The sequence below is a fragment of the Ictalurus punctatus genome, chromosome 18 (genome assembly GCF_001660625.3).
Source record: "Ictalurus punctatus breed USDA103 chromosome 18, Coco_2.0, whole genome shotgun sequence".
NCBI lineage: Eukaryota > Metazoa > Chordata > Actinopteri > Siluriformes > Ictaluridae > Ictalurus > Ictalurus punctatus.
Genome location: NC_030433.2, coordinates 2,992,267 through 3,011,510, shown reverse-complemented (window position 1 = coordinate 3,011,510; position 19,244 = coordinate 2,992,267). Strand labels below are relative to the sequence as shown.

Below are 19,244 nucleotides of genomic sequence, written 5' to 3'. Positions count from 1 at the left end.
TTCCCTAGACGAATAATTAAAAAAAAAAAAAAAAACAAAGATACTGACTTCCGCAAAAACTAAAAAACATTTCATTTGACTTGATCCGGGTTTCAGTAGTGCAAAGCTCCTCGGTGCTGTGGAGCGCCGGATGGATACTAGACAACATTTCCATGATCAGGAATATAAAGGGAAGTGAAAACCATGACAAGGCTGAGCGAAAGACAGAACTGTGAAGCGCAAGAACAGCAACAGGACTAGTGCGAGCACAACACACAGTCACCTCACGTTTAAAGACTTGAGCTGAAAATGGAGATTAGAGGTCGACCGATTGATCGGTTTGGCCGATTAATCGGCACCGATACTCGCTTACTGGAACCATCGTTAACTCGGCAAAAATAAAAAGTCTCTCTCGGCGATTCATGTACTCGCTCGATTTCCTCATAACTTCCTCTTCATACTTTTGAGTTAGCTAACGCAAATCATCTTAACTTAAGCCTTGATAAACTCGAGCACGACACTGGACACGGATTGCTAAAAGAGATAAATAAATGATCCGTGTAAAAACTGATTTTCCCGGTGCTATCATCACTATACACCACTCCTCATTTTAACAACCCCGCAGTAAAAAAAAAAATTTGCACAGGAGCAAACATACATTTGTGAGAGCGGCCAAGAGAGATAAACGCAGGCGATTATACAGACACAACGTTGAGATATGGATACAGACTGAGATTACACACAGAGGTACAGCTAGACTGAAAAAAAAAAAAAGATCAAATGATTTAAAGTACCACTTACCGCCACTGCTATCATGGAATCGTCTGGCTTCCATTCGGCCTGCTGATAGAACCCAAACTGAGCTGCTGCCTTCTCCGATTCGATATAACTCACGACCAGAACACTGGGCTAAAGAGACAGGGGGAGAGGTAGAGAAATTAAAAACGTTCAACTATTCAACCAGTACTTGCTTTCATGAGGGTTACCTGAATAATTTCCTATTGACTTAACTATTAGAAAAGGAAAAACTATTCCACACGGCTTCTTTTGGGCTCTGCGCTCTAGGAGCGAACGATATGCAAAAATACTACGATACACAACATCTCTAGGATATACAACATGCATCACGATGGTAGCTTGAGGGGGGGGGGGGGGGAAAAGAGCGGATCCTTTTATTGTCTAGAAAAAAAATTAGTTACTGAAAACAAGGAAAGCTTTCAGAAACTAACATCTAATCAGTAGCTTTCAATCAGAGTTTGTAACCCATTGGCATAAATGTTCTAAAATTCTTTTATAAAAAGAAGTCATGACACCTCAGTATTGTGCAATGTGACCAAAAAACAACAACAACAACAACAACAACAACAAAAAAAAAGAAATTAAAGCTGCAAGCAGCGTTTAAAGGGGCCAAGCACCAAAGGCACGGCAGGTGCAATGCGGAGCCTGAAGATAAAAGATAGGCTCAGAAGCACAGCTGAGAATAAGACTGAACAGGAAACAAACAGAACAGAGGCATTTATTTGCAAGTCAAGAGGTTACCGCAGTGCTGAACCACAAAAGAAAGGAACCGAATGATGCATCGTTACACATGCTTTTAACAAGTTGCACCACAGAGGAAATCGAACACGGGACTTGTACCATCATTGCGTATCGCTAACCTCACCGCGCCACACAAGACACTTGCCGTGACGGTGAAGAGAGCTTCCAAGGTGAGAATGAGCACACATAATCTAGAACACTAGGTGGCACTGTGTTCAAATTTATCAGGTTCCTACAGGATGCGAGATCCCAACGAAATCCCCCCCCCCCCCCCCCCCCCCCCCCCCCCCCCCCCCCCCCCCCCCCCCCCCCCCATACATCAAATATTTTAAAAGATATCTCAATACGTGCCAAATTTCAAAACGGCGGACGGGAGGTTCGTCCGAGCGTGACCAAGTTGGCTGATTGAAAAAAAAAAAGTTCTAGAAATTGTCTGTGCAATTAAACTGATTAAGGCCAGACACCATAGGAATAGTACAGAGGCGTCGTTTTCGGAGTCGTCGGAAAGCGTAACCGACGCCGGTTATGTGCCGATCAGCAGTAATACAATACAGCACACAAGATAGTATCAACACTGACTCTTCAAAATGTCATCACTGCCTGAGAGGACCATTCAGGAACATGCTACGTAGGGCACCGACAAAGGTTTATTTTATTATAAATAAATCAGATGGAACATCACGTCACTGGTATTTCTCAGACAGAGCAAACCCATGATTCATTCCATCAGGCAATACGTTCATAACGAGCTTGGACATGGTTAAAGATAGACGTGACCATACTATTTGTGAAAAATTTAACAGAGTGAACCATGATACGAAAGGTTATTAAAAAAAAAAAAATTTGCATCCTAACATCAGAACATGCGTGCGAAGGTGTCGTCTAGCACTGAGGTCATGTGTAAGCTAATAGCATTAGACACAGAGTAAACAAAAAAAACCCAAAAAAACAAAAACCATCTGATTCACTGGAGACTTGTGATCTTGTGCAATCATTATTTCTCAAACCTGCAAACTCATTTTCTCAGAAACCAGACAGCGTTTTGCTTTAACTCTGTTCATTGATTTGTTCAAAAATCATACGAGTGTGACATCTTTGTGGAGGTTTAGGATTTAAAACTTTTAGGCCATAGATTTGGTGAAGACGATCAGCTTATCGAGCGAACGGTCCGTTTGAGCCGGTTTACAGTGTTGTGTTTTTGGGGGTTTTTTTTTGGCATGCGCAGTGAAAACGTCCTCGCTGAGATACATCGTAACTGATCGGAGTATAAACACGGGCATTTCCTCAATAAGAGTTGAACAACTCGATCATTTTTCATGGAACTGTTTCTCGGAAACTGCTCTAAGGGGTTTTTAGAAATTTAGTAAAGGGCCCAGACTCGTTTAAAGGACTGTTCATCATTAAAGACAAATCCATTAAATCAGGTCAGTATGCTATTTTAACACGCTTCTTGGTGCGCCAATCGATCTAACATTTACTGGTTTCTTATCTCGTTATTAGCCTGTTTGACTGGCGAGTTGAATGGAATCCAAACCTCAATAACTGAAAAACAAGTTGACGTAATGCCGAACTGAATCCAACGACATGGCGGCTCAGTGATTAGTACGATTGCCTAGCACCTCATGCGCTGTAGGCTGATTGGCATTTCTAAATTGTCCATAGTGTATGAATGGGTGTGTGAGTGCGTGTGCAATTGTGTCCTGTGATAGGTTGGCACCCCATTCAAGTCCCCTGTCATGTGTGGCTCCCCACGACCCCGTGTAGGATAAGTGGTACAGAAAAATGGATGGATCTACGACGTTAATATTGGAATATCATCAAGCTATATCGCACGAGCAAGAGTGCGGTTATACCGAGTATTAGCACGGCTGTGATTCGGCCGTAGGTAATCGCAAGTCGTGTTGATATTCAGTACGGCCGTACTCTTGCTCGTGCGATATTGCTTTTATGCAACAGTTTTTTTGCTATCGTTCCGCAAACAGAAACAGATCCTGAAGCCACTCTCACTGAAAGCCTGTCAGCTAGCTGGCTCGCGATGATTTGTACACTCATTAAAAGGTGCATCCAGTGAAACTGGCTTCCCTTCTTCCTTTTCTTCACCGGCTGCACTTTCATATTTTAAGCCAAAAGTTATACTCATGAAAAATTGCATTGTTTGCCATGTCCGCTGATGTCGCTAGCGCTACTGTAGTCAATGTTTCAGTGGGAATGTTGCTAGAAATGGAATTTCATGTGGTGAACACAGACGAGCAGTGAAACATCACAGTGTGGTTATATTAAACATAAGCACTCTTGGAATGCCACCTGTCCAATAAGAGGGCCGGAACTTCCTGTTGTATAATCACTAAAATAAATATCTGAGGAGTGCGCAGGTTTTTTCTTAATACAGTTAGAGGAACAACTGGTTGCCAAAAGTTTGAGAACCCCTGTCCTTGAGCATGTGCCATATGTTCTGTTTTTTTTTGGGGGCGGGCAAACAAAGGTGTGTTTAAAAAGTGAGTTGCATGCAGGAAAGTAAACGTTTGTTTACGGGGGCTGAGAGATGGACACAAATTCATTCCTTATATACAGGTTGAGGACCGGAGACGGGCATACTGCTGGAGAGAAAGAAAGAAAGAGGGAGGTAAAGAGGATCGAGTGACATTACGGAAGGATTACTGCAGGAACGGCTCAGGAGAAGGGACGGGGCGCTGATTCGGGGGACGGCTCAGGAGAAGGGACGGAACATTTTTCCTGGAGCACTATCATAACGAGGAAGCATGAACAGCGGTAATTAACAACCTAGTGAGAACTAACATGACCACAAAAGAAACCAAATTGTCATCATCAGCCTGAGAACACACCACTTCTTGTGTGTGAATAACTTCACATAGAAATGTATTTCTGCACACAAACAAGTTTATGCAGACAGGTTTACGGATTTTGCTTTGAGGACCTGCTCGGTCCTGAAAATGATTCTGCTATCCAAATTAATAAGCTACCTTGCATGAAAGGAAATAAGATTTTTTTTTTTTTAAACTAATAGAAGTACCACGCTACCAGGTAACCATAGCAACCATGACCAGCATCCTTTTCCCTTATAAAAATTCTCTCCACCTGGAAGTATCCTGAAATCACGTCGTGCACCCGAATCTGAAACGGTTCTGTGTGGACTGTAGAAAACGATGGGCAGAGCATGAAGCGTGTAGAATAGACCATGAAGTGGAGGTTAATAGAAAACAAAATATGGAGCATGATTTTGGGTGTGTGAGATTTTAGCGTGAGAGAAATCGTGAGGACAACGTGTGCGTGTGTGGGATAAAACGGATTAAGCAAAAATGCATGTATGCACTCAGGAATGTTTTGGAGGGGCAAAGAAATCCTTTTTGTGGGCTTCCTGTTCCTCTCCCTAACTGGCCAATCAGGAACAACAAAGCAGGGTGGAAAAAGGAAGTGGACTTAGGTATTTCCTATGGGACTTGAGTCAACAAAGTAGGACTGGTATTCCTTTCTCATACCATCTGAGACATCGACTGGCTTAAAAGCAAAGGTTTCCTGAGAAAATAAAGTCAAATATGTAGTTGCTTAGACAGACTGCCAGACAGAGTGCTGTTACTTCAAAACACATCCCGTGTGCAGGCAAATAATATGGAAACGGTTCCGTGGCAACAATAAATCTGTGCGCAGATGCAAAGCCCCGCTGGAAAAGGAAATCAGTGTCTCCATTAAGCTTGTCCGCAGATGGAGTAATTCCTTAGATTTATATAGCGCTTTTTCTAGGCACTCAAAGCGCGTTGCAATTTCCTCAACCACCACCAGTGTGTAGCATCCACCCGGATGATGCAACGGCAGCCATAGTGCACCAGAACGCCCACCACACACCAGCTAATGGTGGAGAGGAGAGTGTGATGTAGCCAGTTCAGAGATGGGGATTATTAGGGGGCAATGATGGAGAAGGGCCAATGGGGGAATTTCGCCAGGACACCGGGGGTATACCCCTACTCTTCATGAGAAGTGCCCATGGATTTTTAATGACCACATCGTTAATAGGGTCCATGTTCAGTGAACAGGAAAGGCATTTGGAATACAGCCCGACCGGGTATTTGTACAAGGCTCATTCCTGCGTGAAGGTGAGTGGAAGATGGCATCCCTGTTGAGGCGGCACTAAACCACAGTAGAAAACCAAGCTCAGAAAAGTAAAGCGAGCCACGTCGAGCCGTACCGCGCAGTGGAAAAGTGGTTTTGCACGGAGGTCAAATCACCACGGACTGTGGAAACGTCACACTGGACTTCAAGCGATTTGGATTCTGGTCCTCTACACTATTCCTCCAGTCTCTGGGACCTTGATTTCCAAATGAAATGCAACATTTACTTTCATCTTCCCCATGATTGTGGTTGTGTGTACTGAACCAGACAGAGAGATTAAAGCCTCAGGAAACCTTCGCAGGTGTTTTGAATTAATTAGCAGCTTAGAGCTCTTCTCGGGTCGACATTTCGGTATTATAAATTCCTTATCCGAATATTCCGAGATACTGGATTTTTGATTTCCACGAGCTGTAAGCCGTAAACATCGAGATCAAAACAAAAATGGCTTGAAATATTTCACTTTGTGTGATAAACCAAGAACACATGAGAGGTGCATTTGTTAAAAAATATTTTACGGGAAAAAACGAATTTATTTTTGAGATGCACCTGTACGTACTAAACATGAGACAGAATTTCCTTGTCTAGAAATTGGGATACGAAATACTGGAGAGACGAATTTTGCTACTCTGAAGCATGTCTGTTTAATAATCCACTAGCACAGACCTCTGAAGTAAAAGAAATATACATACAATCTACAGCAGCTGGCTGGACCGTGGTCTGAAACGCAGGTTAAAAATCAACATCTGTACGCTGAACTTGATGTAAACTGAAAAGTTACTAGCGAGCAGTTAAACTCGTAGTAAGAAATGACACACGTCAGGGCAGGCTGTTCCATGAAATTAATGCACCCCAGGGGGTGTGATGTGGCACAACGTGCAAGAGGAGTCTCTCGGGGTCCCGCCTTTCTTCTGCCTAGTTCTCCGTAACAGTCGGTCACGTTGACACGATGCTTCTGTAATACTGAGAAAACCCAAAAGATAATTATATCGTCAGTGCCACGGATACTTGGGACGCGTCGCATTCCACCACATAAGCATCTAGCGCCTTTAAGAAGTTACGTTATCTCAAACACCACTCTCCACAAAATATTTATATCTTGCTTTCGAATTGGACCTCGAGTTACGACAACGCAGTGACACCGTCCCCGACCCGAACGGCATCGTAGTGCTGGGAAAAAACCCCAAATTGCACTTCAAGTGCCTGCTCTTTCGCAGTGGAGGCACGTAGCAAAGCCCGAATGGTTTCTGATTAGAAACAGACACCTTGCTACTGAAAAACAGCATCTGAGATCGAATCACGATCGTAAGATAAGATTGTTCTGCGTTAGTCTCTTGGCTTCACAGCGGTGGCATGAGCTTCCCGGTTTCAGCTTAAACAAGCTACAATATTATTTTATACATTTATTCTTTAGAACTTACTTCAGGGTAATTTTACATTTAAAACCCCTATAGCATGCTAACATTGGTCTCCAGTTTTTCTAACTAGCAGTGCTTGGTGTTTCTCCAAGCCTGTAGCTATTTGCCCTTTTTTTTTTTCTTCTTTTTTTTTAAACATACAAGAGCAGCTGTCAAAGAACTGAAAGAAAAACAAAAAGTACTTGCCGTAGGTTTTCCCCCCCTGACGTTTAGCGAAGCCGTTCCTCTTCCTGATGATCAACAGGACAGTGTGAAACCATAAATACTCTGCTTTACGATGGTGACTAAAGCAGAAAATCCACGAACTCTTCAAGACAACAGCCACTACAAAAGCCTAAGCTAACCGTAAATCCTGGAAAATCAGCCGCAGATCTAGATCGCTGAATGTAAAATCATCTATGTAAGGGGGGGGGGGGGGGGGGGGGGGCTGGCTTTTCACTTTCAAAATCATCCATATGGTAACGTTCACAGCTGTTAATATCAATAGTAGAACTGGGACACATGTACAAGGTGGACAATGAGAGAGAACTTTGGCCTTTTAACAGGAGGGCAGGAATTTAATGATGGAAAATCCCACAGAAATTAAATTACAAATTAACATTGGTATCAATGAGAAGTTGGTTCAAATGAGGAAAAAAAATAAATAAATCCTAAACCTTGAAAGCAATGATAGTTTTACACCAACTCCTATACGCCAGCTCCTTAGACTTCTAAAAGGAGTGGACTAGTTGTCATTTCCATAGTTAGAGCAAAAACTGGTTCAGGTCATGGTAATTTTTAGATTGTTTTATTAGTGCAGTTAAATAACAGCAAAGAATGCATCAAACTGCAGAATTACATTATTTTACTGCAGTTCTTTAAACGCTCTCGGTGCAGCTGAGCCGAAATCGTCAGTTTTAGAGAGGAGACTGCGCAGCATGGAAGCTCGTGTCCGTCAACAGATCCCTCCTTAACGTTTCATGACCAGGCTTTCTTGGATGGAGGGTCTAGCGTCAACAGCAGAGTTTGGGAGATTTTTCCAAGCTGATAATGACCCAGAGTGTTATGTTCAAAAGTAGTTGAGTGGGATCGGATAGTGACGTCGCAACCTGCTTTTTTTTTTTTTTTTTTGCTTACTTTTTTCCCCATGGATGTATTAGCCAACTAGTCTATGCAACCCATAATTAATAGGTGGCCATGTTAACCAGTCATAGTAGGGGCTGAATGCAAATGACATCAAAACTATTAAATATGGTGCTACTGCTATGTTGGCTTTTGTAGCAACCGCAAATATAATATCTCGTGTAGCGTGAAAGCTTTCAGTGGATATATTTTTGCCACACTGCCCAGCAATAAACATTATTATTATATAACTCTTAAAGTCCCCATGAAGTGCCTTGAAACGCACAGCGATATTTGATGTGTTGATGTTAATGGTCACTGGAACAGGAAGTCAGGGCGGGACATATCGAGTGCCTCCTCTCCCGTTTTTAAATAGACAATAGTGTTTAGCTTACCTCAAAGCCCAGGCTAAGACGTACTTGACAGTTAGTACCATGGGAAAAACGCCCGTCAGTAAGCTGTGAGCTTCGAGGTGTTCAAAGTGAACGAATTCAAGCCATTTCCTTTCTAACCGAATAAAAAAACATGTGCGTTCGAACAACCAGAGACGCGTTTAAAACCCACGCTCGCTGATACGATTTCTCTCGCTCAACAACGGCAACTTCGGCAAGGTGATTTTTATAAATAATGTTGGGGGCGGGACACTTCAGATCCTAGAGAGCATTTGATTGGACAGATCTGGTGAGACGCTGAAGTGCAGAGTGATGTCATCGAAACGGTCGATCCGTATTCGTGGTAGACAGAGACTGTAGATTTTTAACACGTACATCTATCTAAATGCGAATTTCGTCATCGTTTTGGAGCGCACTACCTAACAGATAACCTTACGGCTAACATCTTCAGACTAAAAGCCATAAAATGCCCATTTTGATTTAATGGGGACTTTAAAATTAATGGTAGCATCAATGGTTCTCAGTGAACCATAACATAAAAAGTAATAATAATAATAAAAAAAAGTCAACATGTTAAAAATTTTAACCTATAAATTCTTAAAGTTACTATTAACATTTTAAATATGATAATATAGAGAGCTATAAAATCTTCAGATTAATTAAAAAAAGTCCATTTTTTGCATAGAAAATCTTAAGTTAACCTTAACATGTAAAACGTTCATGAACGTTAACAAACTTAAAAGTTCCAAGATAAAGCAACAGTTTAAAGTGCATGCTAACATAAAAAAATAGCTTAAAAGTTTATGTTGACAGACAACATTTTAAAATGTTAAATATATATGTTTTTTTAAAACATTTTTAACTGGTGTAAAATTATTAAGTGAACTACTATATGTAAAAAGTTAGCATTAGATGCTATAATAACTCCTGAAGCCAGGTTAGCACTAGCTAGCTAACTCATACATTAAAAAAAAACAAACAAAAAAAAAAACTAAAACGAAGTTATTAGTTACTCAGTTAAACTAACTCAAGTATAAAGACTACACATTTTAAGATTAAATTTTAGATAAATTAACCACCCCAAGCTGTGGGAACAGTGCCATTGTATTGTTATTACGGTGGTAAGAGACAACTCAGTGAAGGTTAGAGAGAGCTAGCAGGGCTAAGTGATCAGCTGGAGCGGATGACGCGGCAGCGCTCTGAGCTCAACCCGAAGCTCTCGGTGTACTCACTCACCACGAAACACCAAACACTCGCCAACTTCACACTTTTAAACCCATCCAATATCTGTAATTTACTTCAGCGTGCACTCACCCTGCTGAACCAGATGCTGAGCTGTGTGTCCGACAGTACGGCGAAGTAAAAGCGCTGCGAGCTGGGCTGGATGTGGAAGGGTTCCTCGGCGCTCTGCAGCGGGCACAGCAGCCTCCGCGGCCAGCCCGTCAGAAAATACATGGCGAACACAAATACCCCGTCTCGGCGTTTTAAACTGATCTACTCCCGGCGCTTTCCATCCACACGCAGCCTAATCCCCTTCAGGCTAGCTGGCTAGCTAGTTAGCCGGTTAGCATATTCGCTAGCAAGTCCGTGTCACTCCATACAGATGATCCGAGTTCATTATTAACCAGGCGCTTTACCATGGAACTGTAGATATCGATATTCACATATAAGAGCTCTAGAAGAGCTACTTTTGTAATTTATCCAAGGCTGGCGGAAAAAAAAACATTAATCTTTAACTCGACGCCATTTTTGCGTTTTTCACTAAGCGAGCGCCGACGCTAATGTAACGGGAGCGACGTTTGTTTTGAAGCGAAGTTCGGCATCCGATTTCTCTCGCGACGTTCCAGCGACGCCATCTTTGGCTTTTTTTATGGATCTCAAATCCGATTCGCTGATCCAAGCACGAGAAGGTGGGGCTAGAGTACAAAGAGGGAGGGTAATCGTCACGCGTTGACGTGAAACGTCATTTCCTGTGTCAGCATTGAAAATGGATCGAGGGTTCCACCTGGTGGTGAAAGCTTCTTATATTTACAACAACAACAATAATAATAATAATAATACTTTAAAAAATATTCTTTAATTCTAATTCGCATTGTACTGTATTACATAAATACTGTGTGTACCCTCAAGTGTACAGGTCTGTTTATTGCACTTCAAATTACTCTCCTGAACAATATCCGTATAATTATATCATCAATATAATATATAAAAAGTTCCAAAATCAATCAGAATAAACCAGAATCAGAATATACAGTAAATATAAAAAAAACACACACACTCCAAAAGCTGTTAAATGTAAATATTTATTTCTCTTTACAGAGTCCAAAACCACTCTGGAAACATATCAAATCAGTCCTTCGACTCTGGTCTGAAATCTTCTGGGAATGAAAGAGTAAGCAATGTAATAAGTCAATATATTAAATTCCATTATATTACAATTATTCTATGAAAGGAAATTATAAATGAGACTGAATTAAGTTTGTGTAACATAATAATGTCAGATCATGACAGCATGATTTACGTTCAAAGTATCTACAGCATGTTATATAAAACACGACAGACATTCACACGGGGCGCGTATAATGTCAGTCCTTCTTTTTGTCCGAGACTGCCGTCGTCCCGTTACACAAGTCTGCATTTCCATTGCATTCGTTCTGAAGAAGGAAATAGGAAAGAACACACCTTAGATGCGATGGTATTTAAAATTTCACATCATAACAGTAAGATATAGATTTCAGTCTGCCATAACTTTCATGGATAAGTGCAGGGGTTCTCAAGCCTGTCCTGGAGGACCTCCAACACGGCACGTTTTGTATGTCTCCCTTATGTGACACTCCCAATTCAGATCTTGCAGTCTGTACTAATGAGCTGATGAGTTAAATGAGGGAGACATGAGCAGTGCTAGTGGTGCTCCAGGACAGGTTTGAGAAGCACTGGTCTAGTGAATGAAACTAAGATTAGTTAATCTGAGAATGACACATGCAATGCTCCTTAAACTTGGTTCAGAATAAGAAACCTCAGAAAGAACTCGATAACAATACAGTGCATGTTGAGTATGACTTTACCTTGATTGGATGGTTTGTTTGGTTGGTCTTTGTGTCATTCGTTCCCGTCTCCTGCACCGCCGGTTTGGTCCAGAACCGGCTGATGAATGGAGAGATGAACGGGTAGATGATGGGCTCCAGGAAGCGTTTGTAAACCCACAGGAGGACGGGGATGACAATGCAGGGGATGCACACCATGACTGAAGCTCAAATTCACACTGCAGTTCCCTTAAAAAATACAAGCTTTTATTAGTGGTGGCTACCTTAACTTTGTCGTTTCGGTGAAAAATGAAAGTAATTCAAACGATTTCTTTAATCACAGCTCTATCGTTAGAGGATCTTCATCGTGTCATCTGACCTGGACAACACATATTATAGTACAGTTAGGCTAGTTATACAATTAGTTCAAGATGACATAATAATCTTAAACAGTATAACAACATATCACAGCCCACATTACATCATGACCTGGAATTGGTGTCACGTGACCAGATTACGCTACATAAAATACTGTGTTGCACATTTTAAAACATATTTATTAAAACTGGCTTCTAATTAACTTTCAATTTGATCTTTTACAGTTTATTGTTTATGTATTATTATCATTTGATCTCTCTGTCCTAATACTATGTCTTATTATTTATCTTTTATTCTTATCATTTGAAACTTTCTTGGTTTATTATTGTCACGGAATTATTTTTGTCCTTTCTGTGTATCTTAGAAGCACTTTGAGCTACGTTTTATGTGTGAAATGTGTTCTATAAATAAAATTGATCAATAGTCATTTACGAATGTAAGTGTTGGAAGGTTTCAATTATGTTTATTTTATTTCAATTATACATATATATAAAACATATTTCTAGAACAATCCGACTCTGGTGTTCAGTCATAATGTTGTCGCGCGCGTGAAAATCCTTATTTATATAAATCCGACAATAGAACAGAACAGAATCATACAGACATTTCATACATACCTTTTATGTCTATTAATATATAAAGTGTCTAAAAGCAGCTTTTCCGATTCGTCACTAAGTTATTAAACTGGCGTTAGCACAGGTCTGGTGTTATAAACCTGCTATGCAGCCCAAGATTAGCCACCAAGCTAACAAAAACAGACCGCTCTGTCACCCATCTGTGTACAAATAAACTGAAGCAATCAAAGACATCGAACAAAAAAGCGACTTGTTCGACTCACCGATAATTCCTTCTTTCTTTCCTTTATTTCTTTTATTGATTTATTGATTTATTTTTCTGGTTAGCTCTATTTACGTCACGCTGATGTTGCCAACGCTAATGGATCCTGCTGGAAAAGAAAACAAAAAAACTATAAGAAACGCATCTGCGCCACCGAGCGGCCTGGAGGACAGATAACAGCGCCACCGAGTGGACTGGAGCACAGATAACAGCGCCACCCAGTGGACTGGAGGACAGATAACAGCGCCACCCAGTGGACTGGAGGACAGATAACAGCGCCACCCAAAGTGGGAGCCGCCAGGGGGCGCCCGGGGTGTCGTAGGAACACTTTAAACTGGCAACAGATTCCGTGTACGCTCAGGCATACTTGGCTAAGACACCCGATTCTGATTCTGAAAGTGCCCTTAGGTAAGATTGCCTCCTGCATAGCATTGAGATTACTTAAATGTTCATGAAGGAAGTCTAATATAATGTTTTTTTGCTTTGTTTCTTTTGCATGTGTTTGGTTGTAGGTTGGGGCCTCCTGCACTGGTTAATACCTGGTAAGGTAGCAGAGTCTTGGGACCTTTCCTGTAATAGTAATTCATAGTCAGTGCTGTCGTGAACTAGTGGGACTAGTGGGAATTTTGTACAAATACATCATCGGCACATGAACGTCAAACTTAATGTCTTACCTTAGGCACAAACGAAGTCTGACTATATGGCGACAGGCAAAGTCTGCCATTTAAACAAGGGAGTTTGAGAGTGAGAAAGAATGATATTTTACAATATGAAGAAAACTGGTTCATAACTGAGTTTTATTTGATTTTTTTCTTGATGAACAAGTCAGGCCAGGGATTTCGGGTTCCTCCATGCAGAGGGACAAACAAGAACCCTTTAGGGTCCTACAAAGAACATTTCTTTCCAAGAGTGTACACTATGCCTCATAATAAAGAAAACACAAACACTAATTAGTAACAACGGATTTAGTTTTATTTATACTCAAAGTATGACACACAATGGCTTATCATATATATACAAAATATTGTATAGACATTTCTACAATTTGAAATGCAAGGGCCTGTATCATACATACGGGTTAGGAAGAATAATTTCCTAAAATAAACTTCAATAAACCTGTTTGCATAAAGCATCGAACAAACACGGCACAACTTAGAATTTTTCTTCCTCACATACTTCCACATAATGCAAATATGGTTCGAACGGCATCTTCACGACTATGGATATTTTTTTAACCCCATAATCCAGGGTACAAAGGACATTTATAGATTACATTTAAATTGAAGATTGTAGCGACAACATTTTTTTTTTTTTTTTTTTTTTTTTAATAATTCCATATTTGTGCTAAAAGCTGGAAATTAGTACACTTTGCACTTGTACAAAAAAATCGGCATGGACTTTTCACTTTTATGTTTTGGCTCAACGTCTCCAAAGACTATGGAAAAAATAAATCCTATTTTAATCGTATTTACATTACCGAGATTATATTCGGGTCATTTCGAACCTGAGAAAACAGCTGGTGTTTGTAAATTTGAACCATTTTGAACACATTAGATGTTAAATTCTGTCATCTCTTATACACAAACACGCCTGCCATCAGGAGGATCGCCAAACATGCGAAGTGCTTTCATGTGTCTGTTTTGATCAATGCTGTTCACACTAAGAAGGAAATAAGATATAATAATAATAATTAAGAAGAAATGCTATTGCTAACACTATCGCCGAGATCTAAAAGTAAATCTGAGATAATAGGACACACCATTGTTAGAAATGAAACAGAACAGGGGCTTTAACAAATGGAACACCAGGCAAATGAATATAACATTTAATTAACAACAATGCTTTGCGCATGAACATAACACTGGGTGTGTTTTAGTGCAATATGACTAAGTAGTACGTATTAATATTCACGTCATCGGCAATAGGGTCTGTGATAGCTGTTAAAAATAAACACAGTAACAATAGTAACATAAGCTGAAAGGTTAGCGTAACCATCCCATTCCAATAAAACTTTCACTAACAGTTGGTACGGCAGTTTTACTGCAGATACCAAAGCAATCAAACAAGCCAGCATCTTCTGTCAATCAAAAATAATAATAATAATAATAATAATAATACAATAACGAAGAAAAATGAACTGAAACGAGGAATTCATTCCTCTTCCTTATTAACATATTCGAAAATGATATACTTGATGAAACACATGAAATGATGAGCGGGCTCAAATGTAACAATGCTCAGTGCATTTAACACTCGTTAAAATCCAATGTCTCATAATTTGCTCGTAAGCAGGTCTAAAAGTTTCAATTCACCACCAAAAATACACCAACTCAGCGAATACTTGCATAAAAAATAAGTGATAAATGAGTTATCCCTTTAAAAAAAAATTATATATATATAAATATATATATAATTTTTTTAAAAAAAAATATGAATCTCATTTGATTGGAATCTGAATATGTGGTTTATTACAGGACGCGTGTAATCTTTTAATACAGGATTAATGATTGTGGTCTTTTTAGTCTGTATTCAGAGTTCTTTACCAACTGAATGCCAAAAACGCGCACATCGGTATTCAGAACTCAGAAGTTACAGAAGAGTTATGCATGTGGGGAATAGTTTGAGTCAAACAGAGGTGCATGTCAGCTATGCACAATTTTCACCACGGACAAATTCTTCTTGTGTGCTGTTGACTCAAAGGAACGAGGACCAAGGAACTCAAAGGACAAGGACCAGTTTAAGTCCAATGCTGAAATTTATGTTATACTCTCTACAAACTATGGAATGCCACTTGCGGCCAATATATATAGGACCTCATTGACTTTACTTAGTTGAAATGCGTACATTGAATTGAGTTACATCCATACGATTTGTTTTCGTATATTCGACATGATTTGACTATGTATTTTCAAAACTCTGGATAAAATCGAACTCCACGCTCTCACCTGAGCGGAGGATCGAAAGCCAGCCCGCTGGCGGTTTCACCACAGCTACGTTACTGCTGCGCCGTTCCGATACACACGCCAACGTCCTCGTAAAACGCCGTTCGGATAGACACGCCGACGTCCTCGTAAACCGCTTTAATGCTATGTGAATTGACCGCTCTACATGATTCAGTCTACTAATGACACACTTGTTTGAATTAAGTTTAGCCGCGGAGTCATGTCTCGATGAGAAACTTTTTTCTTTTCTTTTACCAAAAATATACAGATTACGTTCTCTTAAATCTGACTGACCACATATTTCCACTGTATGACAACATAAATCGATCAATAGTATTGTCCCGGTAAAGCGCCTTTAAACTGGGGACCCCGAAGGAGACGGTGACGTATCCGTTCTTTGCGGGAGAGTGCACTGTTTTATTAAAGTGACAAATCAACACAGCGAATTAAAAGTGCGATAAAAAGAGATTATATCCCGAATACACGTTACGATTTCACGACCTTGATTTCTTTCATCTGTGTGCAGAAGTAACTGTTGGTGCTCGATATATAAAAATATGTCGACTAATATAATGTGCTGGATCGGGTGCTGTTTTATAAGTTGCCAGATATTAAAGATTCAAGCCATTTTGTTAAATGAAGCCAGATTTGCAGTGTATTACACCAACTAGGACTGTTCACGCAGCAACATACTGGCAATGTACTAGACTCCTATTAGATTTATTTCACTGCTTGGCATCTTCTCACTCATATATCATCATATCTTTCAGTCGTCTAATGGTTTTTTACGTTATATCCTGTTTCCTCCGACAGCGAAGAAAAACTGTTTCCGTCCTCATTCCTCATTTTTTTTTCTCTCCTCGTTTAATGGTAAGCACTTGTTTTTAAAGGCTGTGCTCTAGAGGCTACTCAAAATCCCCATCTCAAATGCTTTTTGGACTTAAGTCACCGATTTTGAATACAGCCCTTCGTGACTAACACCTGATGCTGACGCAATCGAGTCCTTCTGTTCCACCCTAACACTTTCCTCACTTTTTTTTCGGGAATTATATTAGTGTACGGAATCAGTTGCGATCAGTTCAATTTTAAACGCTGATGAAATATAAACAGTTCTCGGTAGTGGATTCAGACTTTTGGACGTGACTGTGAGGCACAGAAGCAGCCTCCTGGCTGATTCTGATTCATCCCTGCAGTGTGAAATAACACAGGAGCATTTTTAGTCTACAACGTGTTGTTTTTTTTCTTTCCTTTCTTAAAAATAGACATTTTTTCCATTGAAAATCGATACGTATTTATGACCTGTAACTCTGCTGACCTCTGAAAATGAAATCTGACCGGAAATGCCATGCCAGGTGCTTCATCAGCTCGTTAACGAAAATATTTCAATTCAATCCGAGACTCTAGACTCTCTTAGTCATTCATTCATTCATTCACTCATTCATTCACAGCTCCATGGTTGTCCTGAGTGGAAGCCTATTGATGTCACCTTTCAAACTCTAATGAGTTGATAGTTAATAGTTGATTCATTCTATCTCTCTCTCTCATACTCTCACACACACACACACACACACACACACACTCTCACACCGGCAGCTCCTGTTCAAGACTTCTCCACAGGCGTCAAGCCGATGTAAGTGCCGTTCTTCTCGACTGGGTCGTCTCTGTTGACCGAAGTGTACGACATTTCGGTCTTTCCAGAACTCTACAGGAAGAAGAGCAAAGCAGAAGATTTTCACGTCGTTGAATGTAATCGCACTGCTGTAATTCAAGTACACTACAACATTGATAGTTAGTTGAATAACCGTGAATGAAAACGTTATAACAATGACATCGTCGTTCGTTTAATATTTAAACCACAGCACCGTTGACGATCGGTCAGAAGGTGTTAATCACACACACAGATCTGTCGCCTATGCCAGACAAGCCATACAAACGGATGAAAAACACTCGGCGAGGTGAAGTTTTCCGCGAGGAGACGTCTACTTTTGCGGCCAGACTGCGATGGGTCGTGAGTGCCTCCGTGTTTAAAAACCAAAGCACTGGCGCCATGTGACACAGCCCGTGTACGCGGTTTCATTTCACGTCTTTTAATCCGGTAAAACGTATAGAGAGGTCATGAGAATGTGACGGGGGAAAACCTAGATTAGTCAGTCCTTTAGGAAACCTTAGCACGGACGAAGCGATGACGTGTGAACTTAAATGCGCTTCGGATACGTTCAGATAAATGGAAACGATTCAAAGAGATACAGATCTCAAAGTGAAATGTTGAGCGAAACTCACGGAGAACGTGGCCGAAGGAAAACATACCTGGTTATACTAGGATACATATACTACATACACGGTTATACTACAGTACTGAGTATTCTAAGAGGAACATCATGATAAACTTGAGAAAGAAAGTATATACATGTAGACTTGTCGGGTAGCTTGCCTGTAGCAGGAAGCTATAGTGAAAGGATTTGTGTTTTAATCTTGAAGCAGAACTGCGTAACATGTGATTAGAGTCCGCTGTTGCGGGTTTTCCAATAAATCACGGACACTCTACGGTCAACGAGTAAGCAAACTCAAAAAGGGAAAATCCATAATCGTAAACCAAACACAGGAAGGACGGTATAGAGTAAAAAGGCACACTAGATGTAAATGGAGAACAAATGAACACAATCAGGAAACAAAGCAGTGACAGAATGAGGCAGAGAAAGGACCAGGAAAGCAAAACCAGACCAGGAAGCTGATATTTAGCACAAAAGACCAATATGGACTACGAAACGAGGCTTGGAGGGTGGTCCCTTTTCATCTTGCATGACCTCGATCCTAAAATTGTGCTGTATTGTTGTCGTGAGTAAATTTCTGAGCAGAACTCACACAGCCTGCGGCAATCTGGGAAATAAAGGATCGGTCAGTTTAAAGTCGTGTGACTGGAGGGTGAGGCTGTGAATGTCACGCGATGTTAAAATGCCACATTCTTCGACGGTTTATGCGTTACGTGTCACCGAATGAAAACGAGGTAGTCAGAGTACCCGAGAGTAACCTTCATACGGTACGTATACGCGCGCATACTGTGCACACCCTTTCGCCGTCCTTCTCACCCTCGCTCTCACTCTATCACTCTTTCACGCTCGATCACAAGCACGTTACCTTCTTCCGGTGGGAGAGGAAGAAGAGGGAAAGGCCGATCAGTGACAGGACGGCTCCCAGAACCATCAGGACGTATGGGAAGTTTGGAACAATTTTCACGATCAAAAGCAGCTTCTGCAGTTTCTGAGCTGATGCGTCGTCAATCACGACAGACTAAAACACACACACACACACACACCATCATCAATCAATGCACACTGCAACAATTAAAATATAACTATCTCTAATTAATATTAGTTACACCACATCGCTGTTGAATTCTCAATTCCGATTCGTCAGTGCGGCCCGCGGAGTTTATATTACCGCGCTTGGTGTAATGCGATAGCATTTCTGTAGTAACGTCTTTCACAGGGACTTGTATGGTTGTGCGTTACACGT

At 40.7% G+C, this 19,244-nt stretch overlaps 3 protein-coding genes across 5 annotated transcripts in view; all 3 read right to left on the bottom strand.

The window, feature by feature from the left end:
- ric1 (RIC1 homolog, RAB6A GEF complex partner 1) overlaps nt 1–10,428 on the bottom strand; it is a 49,725-nt gene extending 39,297 nt beyond the window's left edge. For both annotated transcript variants that reach the window (XM_053687931.1, XM_053687932.1), the window contains exons 1-2: nt 9,866–10,428; nt 781–888 (exon numbers count right to left, since the gene is read on the bottom strand). In XM_053687931.1, the coding sequence (XP_053543906.1) occupies nt 781–888; nt 9,866–10,006 (249 nt within the window). In that variant the 5' untranslated portion in view covers nt 10,007–10,428. The remainder of the gene's footprint in view (nt 1–780; nt 889–9,865) is intronic.
- Nucleotides 10,429–10,835: 407 nt separating this feature from the next.
- LOC108278701 (UPF0729 protein C18orf32 homolog) lies at nt 10,836–12,935 on the bottom strand. 2 transcript variants are annotated; one of them, XM_017492186.3, is made up of 3 exons: nt 12,791–12,935; nt 11,617–11,823; nt 10,836–11,205 (listed from the first exon to the last, which is right to left on the bottom strand). In XM_017492186.3, the coding sequence occupies exons 2-3, from the start codon at nt 11,791–11,793 to the stop codon at nt 11,137–11,139; spliced, it is 246 nt and encodes an 81-aa protein (XP_017347675.1). In that variant the 5' UTR covers nt 11,794–11,823; nt 12,791–12,935; the 3' UTR covers nt 10,836–11,136. The 2 variants fall into 2 exon arrangements, with proteins under 2 accessions (XP_017347675.1, XP_017347676.1); XM_017492187.3 differs by having other exon boundaries at nt 12,570–12,931.
- An 804-nt stretch (nt 12,936–13,739) lies between these two features.
- scarb2b (scavenger receptor class B, member 2b) overlaps nt 13,740–19,244 on the bottom strand; it is a 37,383-nt gene continuing 31,878 nt past the window's right edge. Inside the window, exons 11-12 of the mRNA XM_017492183.3 lie at nt 18,867–19,019; nt 13,740–17,433 (exon numbers count right to left, since the gene is read on the bottom strand). Of these exons, the coding sequence (XP_017347672.1) occupies nt 17,332–17,433; nt 18,867–19,019 (255 nt within the window). The 3' untranslated portion in view covers nt 13,740–17,331. The remainder of the gene's footprint in view (nt 17,434–18,866; nt 19,020–19,244) is intronic.